The sequence below is a fragment of the Thamnophis elegans genome, chromosome 14 (genome assembly GCF_009769535.1).
Source record: "Thamnophis elegans isolate rThaEle1 chromosome 14, rThaEle1.pri, whole genome shotgun sequence".
NCBI lineage: Eukaryota > Metazoa > Chordata > Lepidosauria > Squamata > Colubridae > Thamnophis > Thamnophis elegans.
Window position 1 is genome coordinate 9,713,955 of NC_045554.1, and position 17,501 is coordinate 9,731,455.

The window sequence follows — 17,501 nt, forward strand, 5'->3', positions numbered from 1 at the left end:
GATAAATAAATAAAGGGAGACTAGTATAGATCTATTTCAAGCTATTTAGCTCTCATCAGCTAACCATACCCTTACTGGGATTTGAACCTGTGCTATATTACATATTATTTATCAGCACAAATGCAACATTTATATATAGGCTATGGTGCAACATTGGGAAAGATCTGAATAGCACTGAGCATGTTCAAAACTAGAGGATGTTGAAGGGATTTTTTTTCCCCCTTGTCAATTTTTCAATCCAGCTCTATGCTTTGCATGCAGAAATTCCTGGCGTCTCCAAAGGATATCTAAAGGACAATAAAGCTATTTTGTGCTGTGAAATACTGGAATTCTGCAGTCTGTTGGGAAGCAAGAGGGCAGTGACGGCAAACCTTTTTGGCACCGAGGGGCCAAACCGTAATGCGCATACATGCAAGTGCATGTGTCTGCGTGTGGGCTGGAGCACCGGAAACCTGAAGACAAGCTGGATGGTGTGCGCATGCCTGTTTTTTGGGGCCATTATCAGGCTGCGTTTGGGCCAAAAAGTGCCCCCAAAACAGCCTGAAAATGGCCCCCCAAATGGCCCGAAAACCTGTATTTTTTTCTTTCAGCTGCTACACACAGAGTCCCCTTTTCATACATGAAAGAAGACAGCATTTCCCTAACGGCACGCTTTCTGTCTGTGGGTTATACGATTATTTGTATCACACACACACACACACAAACACACACACACAAACACACACACACAGACAAAACTAACTGACAGCACCTTTTTAATGTATCAAAGAATATTTTTCAAGTAATATGGTCGACTTAAAAGCTTGAAATTCTATGCATTCTTATAGGAGAAAAAGCTGCTCTGAATAGGACAGGGGTTATTTCTGAATAAAGACGCATAGGATTTAGCCGGCTCCACCAATGAATGAAGGTGGCAAGTCAAAAAAAAAGAAAAGAAAAAAGGGAAACATCTGCTCGTCTTTTAAAAGAATTGGCTAGCGGGAGGAAGGAGCTTTTTAAGTCATGAAGAAATCCAAGCAGCGCCTAGTTTCAGCCTTTTATAAAACCCCATTGGTTTTTAGCTCAGTCAAAAGCTTTCGCAGCATTAAAGCTTTGTTGAGGGTGTCCATAGAGACCCGAAAGGTGCTACGGCATTGTTCTTAAGCCAAAGAGTTTGCTCTCTACGTGCCCACTCACCTGAATCGTTGCTCGTGACACATTCTCATAAGCTTACAGTTTAATCACAATCCTTTCTCGTTGGAACATTCTTAATCTTTCTTTTTTTAAAAAAAAACAACAACTTTGCGCTCTGCGATTTGTTTTTTGTTTTGTTATTAAATCCCTAAGATAATTATAGAGATGAGCTTGAAAACAAAGGAGAGTGAAACAATGGACCTTATTGTTAAGCGGAGCTTTTAAAAACGTGGTCGAGTCCGGTTCTGCCTTTCTCAGTTTTAATCCCACTGCAACTGCAGATCTTGAGGATCAAGGAAATCTGTGGAAAACATGCTGGGAGCCGTCGAGCTGAGCGGCGTCAATCCCGACGAAGCGTTTGGCATGGTGAGGTCTAACCACTCCATATTGTCTAAGTTCGGGTCCGGGAGGTCGAGGGATAAACATGAGCTGGGGGTGAACTGTGAGTCAGAGGTCTCCATTGGGGAGTGAGAGTGATCTAGTATCCCCGAATGAGTCAGGAGGTCGCTCTGTAGATCCTCGATGACCGAGAAAGGCTCCTTGTCCACGGTGGTGCTTGTCAGGTGAGGCATCCCGTTTCCGGAAGGTAGAGTGCCTTCCAAAAGGGCTTCCAACTGGTTCTCCAGAGATAAAGAGAAACCGCTCGTGCGTTCTAAGGAGAGAGGAGGGGCCATCTGGACTTGTGGGGGTGGGCGGGACACCACGGTGTTGACTGGCATTGTGGTGATGTTGGCGGTAACTGGCCTCATTTTGGAGATCAGAGAAGGTTCCTCCTTCATAGGCATAGAGATCTCTGTAGGAAAGACAATGGTGGATAAATCAATAATATTGTTTTTATTCCCCCCCAGCCTTTGTTTATACATATCTCAAGATGGTGAACATGCTTAAGTCTGAGTCTGTCTTCTGCACCTCTATAACTCTCTGGTTTGGTTCTGCAACCCAACAAGACAGACACGGACTTCAGAGGATAATTAGACCTGCAGGAAAAACAGTCGCTACCAACTTGCCTTCCATTGAGGACCTCGACACTGCAGGAGTCAAAAAGAGGGTTGTGAAAATATCTACAGACCCCTCGCAGCCTGGACATAAATTGTTTCAACTCCTAACCTCAAAATGACACTATAGAGCACTGCACACCAGAACAACTAGACACAAGGACAGTTTTTTCCCCAAATGCCATCACTCTGCTTAACAACTAATTCCCTCAACACTGTCAAACTATTCACTAAGGCTGCATTACTATTACTATTAATCTTCCCATCGTTCCTATCACCCATCTCCCCCCACTTATGACTGCATGACTGTAACTTTGTTGCTTGTATCCTTACGATTTATATTGATTGTTTCCTAATATGATTTGATTGCTTATTTGTACCCTCTGACTATCATTAAGTGTTGCACCTTACGATTCTTGACAAATGTATCTTGTCTTTTCATGTACATTGAGAGCATATACACCAAAGACAAATTCCTTGTGTGTCCAATCACATTTGGCCAATAAAGAATTCTATTCTATTCTATTCTATTCCTATTCTATTCTTCATTCCATTATTCTATTCTATTCTTCATTCCTATTTTATTCTATTCTATTCCTATTCTATTCTTCATTCCATTATTCTATTCTATTCTTCATTCCATTATTCTATTCTATTCTGCTCTGTTCTATTCTATTCATGCTCCTCCTTCCTCCTATTTTCTCCACAACAACCCTGTGAGGTGGGTTGGGCTGAAAGAGAGGGACTCGCCGAAAGTCGGTCAACCAACCTTCATACCTAAGGTAAGACTAAAACTCCCAGTCTCCTGGTAATTGCTTCAAAGTCACCCCCCGCTGGTTTTCAGGCCTAAGGCGGGACTAGAACTCACAGTCTCCTAGTAATTGGGCCGAAGTCATTCAGCATGTTTTCATGCCTAAAAAAAATCTCCTGGTTTCTAGCCTGATGCCTTAACCACTAGACCAATGATGACGAACCTTTTTTGGCTCGCGTGCCATAAGGGGGAGGGAGCTCAGGAGGGTTGTGCGCGGGCGTGTCGCACCCATAATGCAACGTGCAACCCCCCCCTAGTGTGCATGCGCACATGAGAAGTGCTCCCCCCATTTTTTGCATGCTTTTTTCACCCTCCCCAGGCTTCAGAGGCTTTATAGGAGCCTGGGGAGGGCGAAAAAAGTCTCCCCCGCCCCAGAGGCCCTCCGGAAGCTTCAGGGACCTTCAGGAGGCTTCCCTGAAGCCTCCGGAGGGCAAAAAATGACCCTACGAGCAAACCGTTCTGGTTTGCTCGTAGGGTCCTTTTTAGTCCTCAGGAGGCTTCAGGGAAGCCTCCTGAAGGTCCCTGAAGCCTCTGGAGGGCTTAAATCGACCGTCTGAGCAAACCGGAAGTCCGTTCCTGAACTTCCTGTTTGTCCATAGGGCCGGTTTTTTGCGTCCCGGAGGCTTCAGGGAAGCACCTGAATCCTCCAGAGGGCCTCCAGGGGGGGAGGCTGTTTTCACCCTCCCCAGGCTCCTATAAAGCCTCTGGAGCCTGGGGAGGGCGAAAAATGCCTTTAAAAAAGGCTGAACTCATGCGCGCTGGCCAGCTGATAGGGCAACGCCTCACGTGCCCTGATAAATGGCTCTGCGTGCCACCTGTGGCACGCGTGCCATAGGTTCGCCATCCCAGCACTAGACCAAACCAGCTCTACATTTTACTGAATCCACGAAGTAAAAAAAAAAGAACTCACCGCCCTCCTCCCCATGCATGCGCGTAACCCACACACATGCGCTCACGCCCCTGTGCATGTGCAAGCATCTCCCGCATGCACTCCGCCCCCCTATGCATGCGCAGCAGAAACACGAAAACCATATGGCTGGTGGGAGGCGTGCGCACAAGCACGGTGGATTTGAGCTGGGGCGACAGCTCGCCTGCTTGTGGAGAGGGCTCTGCGTCGCCACCTGTGGCACGCATGCCATAGCTTTGCCACCACGGATGTAAACCATCAATGATGAACACAGAGGTAATCAACTGGATTCTCTGTGTGGAATAACAAATAACAAATCTGGTACTGTTATAATCCTAAACGACAACTCTTGAGACTGGCCAAAGGAACCAAAGGCTTTGCCCTTTGGTGAGCATTATATCTGACTCCGGATGCCCATCTTGCTGTTTTCCTCACAAGACCGAATCAAAAAACAAGTTTTATTCCCGGCTTCAGATTCTGATCTGTCGGAAAACTAACCATCCAGGGATCCTGAATCAGACGTGACGTGAATCCACGACTGGAGGTTTTGTACTCTTGTTTAATCACTTCTCCTGGCCAGCATGAATGTGCCATGTTTGATCAGCTTGCCTCCAGAAGTTGTGAATGCCCCAACACCGCAAGAAGATGTTGGATAGCCATTTGTCTAAAACGGTATAGGATTTCCTGCCTAGGCAGGGAGTTGGACTAGAAGACCTCCAAGGTCCCTTCCAACTCTGCTATTGTATTGTATTGTATCTTTCTGACTCAGCCAAAACACTGCAGGATTCCAAAAACGGTCCATCTACAGATGTTCATAGCTAGTCGATCCGGCCACAGAACATTATGAAAACCTCTGGCCTTCAGCCCGCCTGTTACATTCAGAACATGATGGCTTGGCTAGATCGCTGGTTGCCACTTCCAGTTCAAATGATTCACTTTCGGAAATCTGCCAAAAATGCCCCTGGAACGGCATGATTTAGGAGGAGGTTTGGAGTGATCCAGAGGGAACAATGTTCTGTTCCTGGATTAATTTTGCACTTTTATAAATTCTGTCCAGCAACAAATACAAGTTGTTCCACCATTAAAATAAAAGCAATAGATTCCATTCCTTATTCCTTAGAACACTCCAAACGTCGTCCTTTAGATTAAAGACGTTCAAAAATCAATTCCTCTAGTCCTTAGAATAAAAGAGTTGGAAGGGACCTTGGAGGTCTTCTAGTCCAACCTCCTGCTCAGGCAGGAAACCCTACACTACTTCAGACAAATGGTTGTCCAATCTCTTCCTAAAAACTTTCATTGGGGCATTCACAACTCCTGGAGGCAAGTTGTTCCACTGATTGTTTCCACTGTCAGGAAATTTCTCCTTAGTTCTAAGTTGCTTCTCTCCTTGATTAGTTTCCATCCGTTGCTTCTTGTCCTGCCTTCTGGTGCTTTGGAGAATAGTTTGACTCCCTCTTCTTTGTGGCAGCCCCTGAGTATCCTTGACTTATTATGAACACAATTGATCAAAAAAATTCTATTGATAATTGAGACGTTTGTTAAATGAGTTTTGCTCCATTTTAAGACATTTGTTGCCACAGCTGTTAAGTGAATCACTGCAGTTGTTAAGTTAACAACCTGGTTGTTAAGTGAATCTGCCTCCCCCTTGGACTTTTGCTTGTCAGACGGTGCCGAGTGGGGATGACATGACCTTGGGACACTGCAACCGTCATAAATACGGGTCAGTTGCTACGTGTCTGAATTTTGATCACCGTGGGGAGGCCCCAGTGGTCATAAGTGTGAAAAAAGGTCATAAGTCACTTTTTTCAGTGCCCTTGTAACTTTGAATGGTCATTAAATGAACTGTTGTAAATTGAGGTCTACTGGTAGAGTTATGTGCTCTATTTCAGCGCATCTCACCTCCGCTCTTAATGAGGATATCAAAAAGATCATCCATCTGCTGGCTGTGGGCACTGGAAATCTGTTAACAAAGGAGGGGGGGAAAAATCTTGTTTATTTTACCATACCATTTCCCAAAGTACAAAGATGGTTGGTATTCTATGACAGGTTGGAATAATAAAAGAACGTAGTTTGTATTTAAACTATAAATATGCAGAAAATCCCACTGAAGAATTAACAATCTGATACATATCTATATTAATATATTAGACAGCCAGGGACACATTGCAGAATTCGAGATTAACTGCTAAGAATTCCTTCTATTAAAGCTGAAGTCCAAATACATACTTAGTTGGAAATAGGCCTCACTGAACTCAATTGGAGTACACATGAAATATATTCACAAGGCACATTTATGAGAAATGTTAGGAAAACGTATTTCTCTCTTTCTGAGAAAACCTCATGTCAGGCCTGCAGCCATCTTTTCTTTTGGGTCTTTGGCCTGCCACACTTTCTATTATTCTACTATGCCTTTTCTATGGTGGGAAAATGGGAGGGGGGAATTGTACGGAGTTAGATATTATGTAGCCATAACAAAATCCTTTCTAGAAAGCCAAGGTCATCCTTTGTCTTTGCATCTCTGCACCTGGCTAGAACTGGCTGGGTGGAAGCTGCCAACATGGCAGTGGGAGATTGGACCATGTGATGGACTGGTGGGTGTGGAGGCAAGATCTTGAACTTTCAACTGGGTGGGGAAAACCGGGAAGCTTTCAGATTCGGGTTTCCCCAGATGCGCCAACATGGCTCTCTTAATCAATTGGAATTTTGAGCAATACTTTGCCTTGGACTCTGATGTACTTTCAGATGCTGTTTGGAACCCTGAACCCTGCTAGTGTACAAAAGAGGTGCACTATATACCCTGTTTCCCCGAAATACAATCTACCCTGAAAGTAAGCCCTAGCTTGATTTTACACGTGCGCCCAATATAAGCCCTACACCCCAGAATAAGCCCAAGACCCCGCCCACTCCAGAGTGCACGAGTAAAAATTAAGCTAGGGTGGGGATAGGAGGTGGAGCTGCCCTACTACTTACCTTTAGACAGTTGTAGCCAGGCCTCCTCACACCATCTGTCTCGCCCGCCCATTTCTTTTGCAGCTGGCAAGGCTTTTCTGAAGGCCTCTGTAACTGATAACAAAGCTCTGGATCAATCCAGAGTTCTGTTAATGGTTGCAGAGGCCTTCGGGAAAGCCTTGCCGGCCGCAGAAAAAGTTCCTGAAGCAAAAAGGACCCCGGGGGGAGGGGGTGACGCACGCAAGTGAAGTTAGTGGATGACATCTCCTGAAAATAAGACCTGGTGCCCATTTTTGCAGCAAAAAAAATACAAAACAGGGTCTTATTTTGGGGGAAACAGGATAACAGGTAGTAGAAATCAAAATAAAAGGCCACAGCGAGGAACATCTGTTCAAAGCATGTTCATTACAGCATTTAGTATTCAGAGAAAGAGCAGCAAGCATTTTCCCTGCTAGCTACAGTTATACAGGTAAGCTGCTTTTCTGCAGTGAATGTGCACCAGGTTTTGCCCTAAATTTTCATATTTAATTTCAGAATTGGTTATGCAGCTGCCCAGCTAAGTTGCCTGCGATTTTTAGTCTTCTGGCCAATAAGCAGAAACATCAGAAGTAGGGAGCAAAGAAAAACAAGAGGTATAAAGCTTTAAAGTGCTTTCGTAAAGAAATGGGAATTCAATTCTCTTTTAACTGACAAAGTTGATTTGGTAATTCCAGCTGAAAAGCTTTTTCGTGCAAAACGCCCTTCCAGCTGGTGGTTTGAGCAAAACTTGGCAGGAGGAGGAGGAGAAAGTTGAAGCGGTTGGATCAGCTAAGTCAGACAAAATACCATTTCTCCTGTACTGAACCTAACAGCAGCATCTGTCAAGAACTGCCAAGCAGAATTTCTTGCTGAAACAAACTAATAACAGGCTTCCTTCTCCCCCAGATGATCTATAAAGAAAGCTCCCCATTCTCTTTGATCCTTGACAGCCTTGTTAAAAATGCTATTGCCAAACTGGCTGGCTGAGACTGTTAAAAAGTCATATTCCATCAGCTGTTTTCATGAGTAAGCAGGTGTTTTATCTTGTCACAGATACCCTGTCCTTAAACGACCTCGCTCCCCCCCCCTCCCTTTAAACATTTTTGGTCTTCCTTACAAAGAAAAGCTCTCTTTGGGGGTTTTCCTTCTTCTTCTTCTGAGGAAGGATTAGTTGAGCCAAACCCCAATTCCATGGTTTGGCACATGGCTCTCTTTGCCTGCCCTCTGAGGGAATGTTGACATTCGGGAAACCGATTCGCTTTTAAGATTTCGGGGAAATTACAATTACGCATCTTTGCATCTGGTTTTTTTTGGGGGGGGGGGGTTGGACTGAGCAGCAATGTCTACTTGAAGGTAGAACAAATGGAAAGGCTCACATCACATCTCTTTCATCGATTCCTTAATGAAGCTGGATGCCTCAATAAGACATCCAGCTATATAAAACTGGGTGTGTGTGGCTGGGTGTTTTCCAGCATAACTCTGGAACGCCTCGAGCAATTTCAACCAAACTTGGTACACTAATGACTTACTCTCTGGAAACAAATACTGGGGGAGGTAAGCAGTGGTGGGTTTCAAAAATTGTTGGAACCTACTCTGTGGCTGTGGCCTCCTTTGTGGGAGTGGCTTGCCGCCCATGTGACCGGATATGAAATTATGAATTAGTACTTAGGTCGGTCCAAGTAGCTATTCAGAAACTTTGGCATTGAAGCATGCAAGTCTTAAAGCTGTCAAGTTACAAGATCCTTGCCAGTGGTGGGTTTCAAAAAATTTTGGAACCTCTTCTGTAGGTGTGGCCTGCTTTCCGGGTCCACTGGTGGAACCTCTTCTAACCGGTTCGGTAGATTTGACGAACCAGTTCTACCGAATAGGTGCGAACTGGTAGGAACCCACCTCTGGAGGTAAGACACCCCTAAAACCCCTCAGGGTGGGTATTCTATTAGGATACAGCCTGTTGTGCCTTAAAATGGCTTCTACTGCACTGCTGTTAAATGGCAGCGCAGTGGAGTTGCCATGGTAACGGCTTCACAGTCCTCCACAAGGGGGCTCCCTCTGGTAAGGGGGAAAATCCAACATTAGAAATTGCATTTGGCCCAGACATTTCCCCACTATGAATAAATACCGGGGCAATGTTGGGTTGTCGGCTAGTATTAGAATAAACAAACAGGTCTGCTGTTCGACTTACTTCTCGTTGAGAAGACTGCAGGCTGCGTGTCTGTTTGATGGCTTCTTCGTAGCGTGGGGGGTCTTTCGTTTTGGTTCCTGAACTGTTGAACAAGGACTGCTGCAAAAGGTATTGCTGGGACTGAGCCGGGGAAGGTGGCTGCCAGAAACAATGGATTCAGTTAGCGAACAAATGTGGCAGCAAACAGATTTTAAATTTTTTTTTTAAAGAGACCCCCAACTCTCCTTTTTTTATTTACTCACAGTGATAAGAGGGCATATTTATCCTGCTTTGTCATTAAAAGCAATCTCGAATCAAGGAGATAATGTATTGTGATATTTTATTAAAAGAGCGAAGGTGGGGGGAGGAACACTTCTTTCTAAGGTAAGCAATAAACAGACTTCAATACATGAGGGGTTTGTTCTGACTACATTAATCTCTTTCCCTTCCATCCTGAGGCTTGATCAAAACAGCTTCTACTGCAACATTTCCAAAGGGAATGATTTTTTTTTCTCCAAAGCTGATTAGTAATAGCACTTAGATTTATATACCACTTTACAGTGCTTTACAGCCCTTTCTAAGCGATTTACAGAGCCAGCATCTTTCTCCCAACAATCTGGGTCCTCGTTTTACCCACCTCAGAAGGGTGGAAGGCTGAGTCAACCTTGAGCCTGGTGAGATTCAAATTGCGGGTAACTGGCAGTCAGCAGAAGTAGCCTGCAGTACTGCATTCTAACCACTGTGTGGCTCATAATGAATGCTATGCGGAGGAGAATTTAACTGGCAGGTTAACACTTCCTTCCTTGAGCACTGGAAAGGCTTCGAATTATCTGGTATCCTACCCACCTTTTCTGCTTTTGAGTCACTCTCGAATCCTGGCAAACTAGAGGAACACGTCCCTGTGGTTTTCTTGCAATATTTCTCTGAAGTGGTTTGCCAGTGCCTCTTTCCTAGGGCTGAGAGGGCATGACTGGTCCAAAATCACCAGTGGCTTAAGCCAGGACTAGAATTCAGGTTTCCCTGTTCTTGCTTCACCACTTCAGTATCTATACCAAACAGTCTCTTACCTGTCCTACAATTAGGCGTTAAGAATGGAACCCATAGCAGCTTTTTCAAGCTATTAAGAAAGCCCTGGTGGCGCAGTGGTCGGAATGCAGTATTGCAGGCTAACTCTGTTCATAATCTGCAGTTCGATCCTGACCGGCTCAAGGTTGACTCAGCCTTTCCTCCTTCTGAGCAGTGGTGGGATTCAAATAATTTTTCTACTGGTTCTGTGGGCGTTGCTTTGTGGGCGTGGCAGGGGCAGGATACTGTAAAATCCCCATTCTCTCCCCACTCCTGGGGGGAGGTTACTGCAAAATCCCCATTCCCTCCCCATCCCACTAACCTGCTTTCCAGCTCCGTTCTCCTGTTCAGGGCAACAAAAGAAGATCAGCTGGGAGGCAGTGAGGGTGGGGCCAGCCTATTTGCCGGTTCTCTGAACTACTCAAAACAGAACCTGTCAGAACTGGCTGGATACCCCCTTTGCTTCCGAGGTTGGTAAAATGAGGGCCCAGTTCAGTGGTGGGTTGCAGGTGGTACGCCCTGGTACGGGCGTACCGGAGCTTGCCCTGAGCACCAGATATCGTTCTGGTATGGTGCTCTGGAGGGCCCGCCCACCCGAGCTCCTTACCAGTCTTTCAAGTCTTCGGTGCTTCCATGCACGGCGCGTACAGCACCTGCGTGAAGCTCCGCTGAGCAGTTGGAGCGTTGTGGATGCTTGCGGAAGCGGTAAGACGCATGCGCATGCTGTGCACATGCGCACGTCCATGTGGACGATGCCGTACCGGTTGGAACGGGATCCGGAACCCACCACAGACCCAGATGGTTTGGGAGCCATAAGCTGACTCTGCAAATCGCTTAATAGAGGGCTGTAAAGCACCGAGAAGCGATATCTAAGTCTCAGTGCTATTGCTATTCTAAGTGTGCAAAATACTTGTAGGTACACGGGAGAACTTTGAGGTCTGTGACAATGCCTACCTCTAGCACATTGTTCCCTACAATGTGAGCAAGAACAAGATGCATCCCCCTGGGTAATCCCCAACACTGCAAAGAGGTGTGCTCTGATCATCCCAGGTGGGCTGTCTCAAGCCTTTGAGCAATGCTCTTTTGGCGGGACAGCCTTCTACAATGGAGAACAAGCGCTACCTTCTGAAGAGGATTCGGTCCATTTTGCACTAGGGGTGCTTGGTTCCCTGAGTGAGGTGTCGTATTTGAGGCTGGCTTAAACAAAGGTTGCTGAAGGTTTGTAGCAGACGAATTCTGATAGGAAAAGACTGTGTTAGGTGAGGTAGGAGGAAATACCTGTAGAAACAAAATACAATGTTGAACAAACCCTATGTAAAAAAATATTTAAACTAAAATATGCAGGGCGGGTAGGAAAACACTAAAAACAACCCCTAATATCTATAGCATAATAATAAAACTTAAATTGAGTTCAATCAGTGCAGAAAAGAATCCAAGGACTTTCCTTAAGAAATCCCCAAGGTGCTTTTTTCAAGAGGCAACTGGACTTCCTTGTTTTTCTTTGGAGACGTTTCGCTTCTCATCCAAGAAGCTTCTTCAGCTCTGACTGGATGATAGTGGGGAATGGAAGGAGATCGAGTCAGAGTTGAAGAAGCTACTTGGATGAGAAGCGAAACGTCTTCAAAGAAAAATCAGGAAGTCCAGTTGCCTCTTGAAAAAAAAAACACCTTTAGGACAACCATGACTGAGAATCTCAATAGACATTTTCCTTAAGAAAGTTGTTTTATTAAGTCCTTGAATTGTTTCCAAATAATATGACTCTCCCTGGGTGTGAGGTGTTAAGATGTCAAACAGTCAAAAGTTCCAGAGCAAAGTTCCTATTGCCTTTGCTCAAATACATGGATGTGCACCCAAAAAATAAGCACATGTGCAATGAGCACACATTTGCCTTCAGAGTGGATAATTAAATGACTTGTAGCTCACCGTAATGGAAAGTGTAAAGACCAGAGCCCACAAATACAACATTTTAAAATTGAATCCTCTGAAAAGTAATATTATGTCAAACAGCAGGTGTGCCACACTAGAGAATTTAACTATTTCTAAAGCATTTTTAGAAAATTCTCAGTATAATGAAATATCTCTGTCTCACTTATCTATGCAAATAATTCAAGTACTTACTTTCAAAGAAAGGACAAAAATTCTGGCTAAATTTGAACATTGGAACAGGGCAACGAGTGATTAAATAAAAGAGCCGTGGTGGCACAGTGGTTAGAATGCAGTATTGAATGCAGTTCAAGTCTCACTGACTCAAGGTTGACTCAGCCTTCCAGCGTTCTGAGGTTGGTAAAATGAGGACCCAGATTGTTGGGGGCAAATAGACTGACTCTGTAAACCGATTCCTTCCTTCCTTCCTTCCTTCCTTCAATGGTGCACAGTGGTTAGAATGCAGTATTGCAGGCTAACTCTGCCCCATAGCCAGCAGTTCAATCCTGACCAGCTCAAAGTGGACTCATCCTTCCATCCTTCCGAGATGGGTAAAAGGAGGACCCAGATTGATGAGGGCAAGATGCTGACTCTGTAAACCACTTAGAGAGAGCTGTAAAGCACTGAAAAGCAGTATAGCTCTTACTAAATCTGTTAAGAGATCAGCTGGTTTGGATCAAGCGTAGATCACTGCATCACGCACTAACCATTATTCCCAATGCTGTAATTCCAGACAATCCATCATTATTTAGATCCTTTTTGGCAGCTTGGATCCAAGACCAAATCTCTGGTCCAGGATTTGAAGATACTCCGCACGTTGCTACACTACTTGACTCAGTACTGTGAAAGCACTATGAAGCGGTATATAAGTCTGTTGTGGCCCAGCAGGAGCCGTTGGATCTGCCGATGGACTCCAATAGCGAGGGATCCTATGAGTCGGCTCTGGAAGATGTGGAGGACCCTGGGCAGGGTTCAGACTCCAAGCAGGGACCAGAGAGGCTGGTTGGCCACCAGGAGGCGCCTGAGGCATGGAGCAGTGGTGAAAGTCAAAGGGAGTTTGTCTCTGACGCCAGGCAGAGGAGGGCGGAGAAACGAAGGCAGCAATTACGGAGACAGACTCATAGGAGATAATCAGGCCCAGGTGGTTGTGATTTGGCTCCTCCCAAGAGAGTATATAAGAAGAGACTTTGGGAGGAGACCTTTTGCAGGACACAACCGTTTATACCAAGCTGGGGAAGCTCTTGTGTCTTTTGTATCTCTTATCTGTGGAAGTCTGGGTGCCAACGTCTTGTCTATGAGTAATTACTGTGAATAAAGTGTGGCTAACAGTAAGCTTGTGTTGGCGTTACTCATTGGATGGAGGGGGGTCAGAACCTAAGTCTAAGTGCTAAATCTACATGCTATTATTCCATCCCGTATCTTGTTTTATTGAAGAGAGACTGTACAAGCCCACACAGGTAATAGAATACAGAACTTTAGGTACAGGTTATAATCCCTTTGTGCATAAACCTTCACCAACCTTTCTGTTTTCTGAGGTTTGGCCAGCTGCATGCTGTGGGGAAGCATTGAGTTTGGGGGCTGACAGGTGCATCTGTGGCACTTTGGGGACCAAATTAGAAGTAGATACTTGGGCGATGGTTGGAATACCAGCTTGTGTTTGAACCTAGAGGATAAAAAAAATGTACAGCTTCAATTTGCTGGGTGCAGAAGACGACTGCATTAATGTCGAGGCAGCCAAGGTGCATTATTTTCCAATCTCAATCTACTTTAAATTAAAAAAAATACACAGGACTCCTACCATATTTAAGCCCCTCTGAAATTTCTGCACAAAAAGGAATAAAATGGATTGATAGTTATGCACCAGCTACAATATACTACCATCTGGCGAGCTGGATAAATGAGGATGCCATTAATAACCTCCAGCAGCTTAAATTCAAAGGGAAATTTTATCATATGGGAAGCGTGTGTGCACGGACAGGTATTGCCTTATGATGACAAGACAGATAACAGAAATAAAGTTTAGCCAAAAATCAGCACTTGTTTAATATGCTAATTGGATAAGGACCTTTTTTTTTAGATGAAAGCAAGCATTTGAATTTTTGCCCGCTAACTATTTGCCATAGAAAATAGAGTTTAGGGTTTAGGCAGGGATAGGATTGAAAGTTTTTAGCAACCGGTTCTGTGCCCAGTTGCTGGGTGGGCATGGCTATGGTGGGTATGACCTATTCAGCTTCCTGTACCATGGGGGGGAGGGCATTTTTGCCCTCCCCAGGCTCTGGAGACTTTCTTTGAGCCTCTGGGAGGATGAAAACAGCCTCCCCTGGGCTCCGGAGGCCTCCTGGAGGCCAGAAACGGGCCCGTTTCTGGACTTCCGGGAGGCCCGTTTTTCGCGCTCCCAGAATCTCTGCACTTATCTGGCATCCAAAATGGGCCGTTTGGAGACTCCTGGGAGGGGCAGAGCAGGGTGAGTAGGTCCAGCCAGTCCTTGGAACTAACAGTTTGGCGAACAAGTTGTAAAATTAACATCCAGTTCGCCCGAACCAGTCCAACTGGCTGAATCCCACCCCTGGGTTTAGGTAACCCCAGTTCCATTTAGATTACCTATGAGATACCCTGTTACTATTCAGCCCCAATTCATTGGCAAAGGTAGAGAATTGAGCTTATGGTATTGTCAGTTCCCAACTCATTACAAGAATCTGTAATTTCTTTGAAAGTGAAGGGACACAAAGCACCCTCCATTGCATTCATTTATGCCCTCGTAACTGGTCCTCCTTAGACCATACTGGAGATAATCTGAATGCCCACCAGGTCTATAGGGAGTTGTTTAACACCCTAATTGCACAAGGGATAGCATGTTACACCAGCCATTCACAATCATGCATGCTTCTGTCAAGGGGATATTAAAAGCCGCGGTGGCACAGTGGTTAGAGTGCAGTATTGCAGGCTACTTCTGCTGACTGCCGGCTGCCTGCAATTTGGTAGTTCGAATCTCACCAGGCTCAACGTTGGACTTAGACTTCCAAAGCTGGTAAAACGAGGACCCAGATTGTTTGGCGCAATAGGCCGACTTTGTAAACCGCTTAGAGAAGGCTGGAAAGCACTTTGAAGCGGTATATAAGTCTATGTGCTATTGCTATTAGCAGCCCTGATGGCGTAGTGGTTAGAATGCAGTATTGCAGGCTAACTCTGCTGGCTGCCAGCAGTTCGATCCTAATTGGCTCAAGGTTGGACTCAGCCTTCCATCCTTCCGAGGCCGGTAAAATGAGGACTCAGAATGTTGGGGGCAACAGGCTGACTCTGTAAAACTGCTTAGCGGGGGCTGTAAAACAGCACTGTGAAACGGCATGTAAGAGCTATTGATATTTGCTGTTATATTAAACCATGATTAATTTGCCTTCCTTAACTAGAATCCCAAACCCCTCGATTCCAGGTCCGTCCATATAAACCGGGAAGTACAGTATATTTCAAGTGGCATTCATGAATGTCTCCTTGACTAGTAGTGGCCATCGGGATTAAAGGTTGACCGCGGATGTTACCTGGATGTTGCTCACAGGCAGTTGCACCGAAGCGGCTGAATTTGGACCCTGCAAGGACAGTGGCAGGAGCAGCTGGGTGGTCCCTGTGGCAGCCAGCAGAGCTTGAGGTTGGGCAATGACCGCCGTTTGGGGCTGTCTCTGTGAACTTACGTAGAACTGAGATAGGACGTTCTGCGGCTCAGCTTGGGCCAAAGGTATCTCTTGCTTGATGACCATGGCCTTTTTGGCAACTAGGTTTTGGATCTCTGCTGACCTGGACTGCCCTAAGGCATGGCTGGCATCAGAGACCAACTGCCTTGCCTCGGGGCTGTCTGCCACAGCGCCTTCTTCTTTGACGGAGGAGCTGTTACGCGGCGGATTCAAAGTCATTGGCGTATTGGCAGAAGCTTGAGCCTGCTGCTGGTGACTCCTCTTCTCAACCTCCAGTTGCATCTTCAGCACTTCCACCAGCTTCTGTTCTTGTTCCAGTTTTCTTTTGAGCTCCTCGATCTGCTCCTCTTTCTCTTGAAGCTTGCGGTCCTTCTCCGTGGTGTCCAGGTCCATGCCGGATGAGTTCCCGCCATCTTCGTGGGTGGCGGCCGCTCGGAGAGGGGAAGCGCTTGGGAACTGCGACGGAGACATCAGGGTCATGATTTCCGTCAACGTATCGGCCATGCTGGCATCGTCCGTTCCGAGACTGGACTGTTCCGAAGGAGCTGGGGAAATGGGCAGAGGGGACCCTGCGTGTTCCAGGACTCCTGTTTTGCTGCCGGTTCCGACAGGTGCTGTTTCCGAAGAGGTACTGGGAGCAGAATTCACTGCCGGCTTATTAAATGCTGCAGCAGGGAATGGCGCAGTGACTTCTCCGGGTTTGCTGGCTCCATTACTGGAAGCCGTCCCTGTATTACTTGTGCCAACGGAATTATTATTTAGATCCTGATAGGGTTTCAGTCGCTCAATGAGATCCATTTTAGTTCCAGAGACAGGCAATCCTCTTAGCTTTAATTCCATTTTCAGTTCAGCTACCTGAAGTTGAGGAGAGGGGAAGAGGGAAAGAGACAGTGTCAGCATTCCAAGTATCATGTAGAATTAGAGTCAGAGTCCAAGGCAAAAACGATCCTTAAAGTTCCAATTAAATAAATCAGACATCTTAGCATCGTACTGTGGAATCCCAATTCTGGAAGTTACATTGGATTCCCACCCAGTTGAAAGTTCATGATCTTGTCCCCACACCCACAAATCCATCACATGGTCCATCTTCTTCTTCTACACTGGCATCTCCACCCAGCTGGTTCCAGTCAGGTGCAAAGGTGCGGAGACAAAAGATGACCATGGGCTTCAAGAAAAAAATGACAACAACACATTCCACAATTCTACTCCTTTCTATTCCCCACTCCCAACTACTACACTAATGAAACAGCATAATGAAATAAGAGAGAGGTGTGGCAGGCCAAAGATCCTAAAAGGGATATAACTGCAGGCCTGACAGACAGTGGTTTTTAATAGAAATGAAGTCCCTAAAGCAAGGGGAAGGAGTCAAACTCAAGGCCTGCAGGCCGGCCGGTGTGTGTGTATGTGCTTAGATTTGGCCACGGGGCCACCCCGGAAACAGCGAAGGACCAGCCTGCGGTGCCTCGCACAGCTCCTCCCGAGCTCTGTTTTTGCTGGCAGAGGGCTGCAGGAAGCCGTTACATCTGAAAACGGAGCTGGTGAGGCAAAGGTGATATTCTGCCAGTTCGTGTGAACTGATAGGGAGGGCAGTGGGAAGCTCCGCCCACCTGCCAGACATCATCACGGACGTTCTGCGCATGTGCAGAGGGTTCTGCGCCTGCACAGAAGCGCCGTGTGTCAGCAAAGCGAGAGAGCGCTCCCGGTTCCGAAACGGTAGGAAAGGTAAGAGAATTTCATGCCTGCTGCGAGGGCTTTGCATGGCCCTCCCCAGTGCCGTTTTTTGGCTGGCAGAGGGTTGCTGGAGGCCGTCGCA

The 17,501-nt window shown here is 46.0% G+C and overlaps 1 protein-coding gene across 4 annotated transcripts in view; it reads right to left on the reverse strand.

Annotated features, from left to right (window-relative positions):
* Window positions 1–687: 687 nt before the first annotated feature.
* MRTFB (myocardin related transcription factor B) overlaps window positions 688–17,501 on the reverse strand; it is an 85,347-nt gene continuing 68,533 nt past the window's right edge. For all 4 annotated transcript variants that reach the window (XM_032231225.1, XM_032231223.1, XM_032231224.1 and 1 more), the window contains 6 exons: window positions 15,539–16,543; window positions 13,522–13,665; window positions 11,202–11,357; window positions 9,036–9,173; window positions 5,786–5,846; window positions 688–1,966 (listed from right to left, as the gene is read on the reverse strand). In XM_032231225.1, coding sequence (XP_032087116.1) covers window positions 1,434–1,966; window positions 5,786–5,846; window positions 9,036–9,173; window positions 11,202–11,357; window positions 13,522–13,665; window positions 15,539–16,543 — 2,037 coding nt within the window. In that variant the 3' untranslated portion in view covers window positions 688–1,433. The remainder of the gene's footprint in view (window positions 1,967–5,785; window positions 5,847–9,035; window positions 9,174–11,201; window positions 11,358–13,521; window positions 13,666–15,538; window positions 16,544–17,501) is intronic.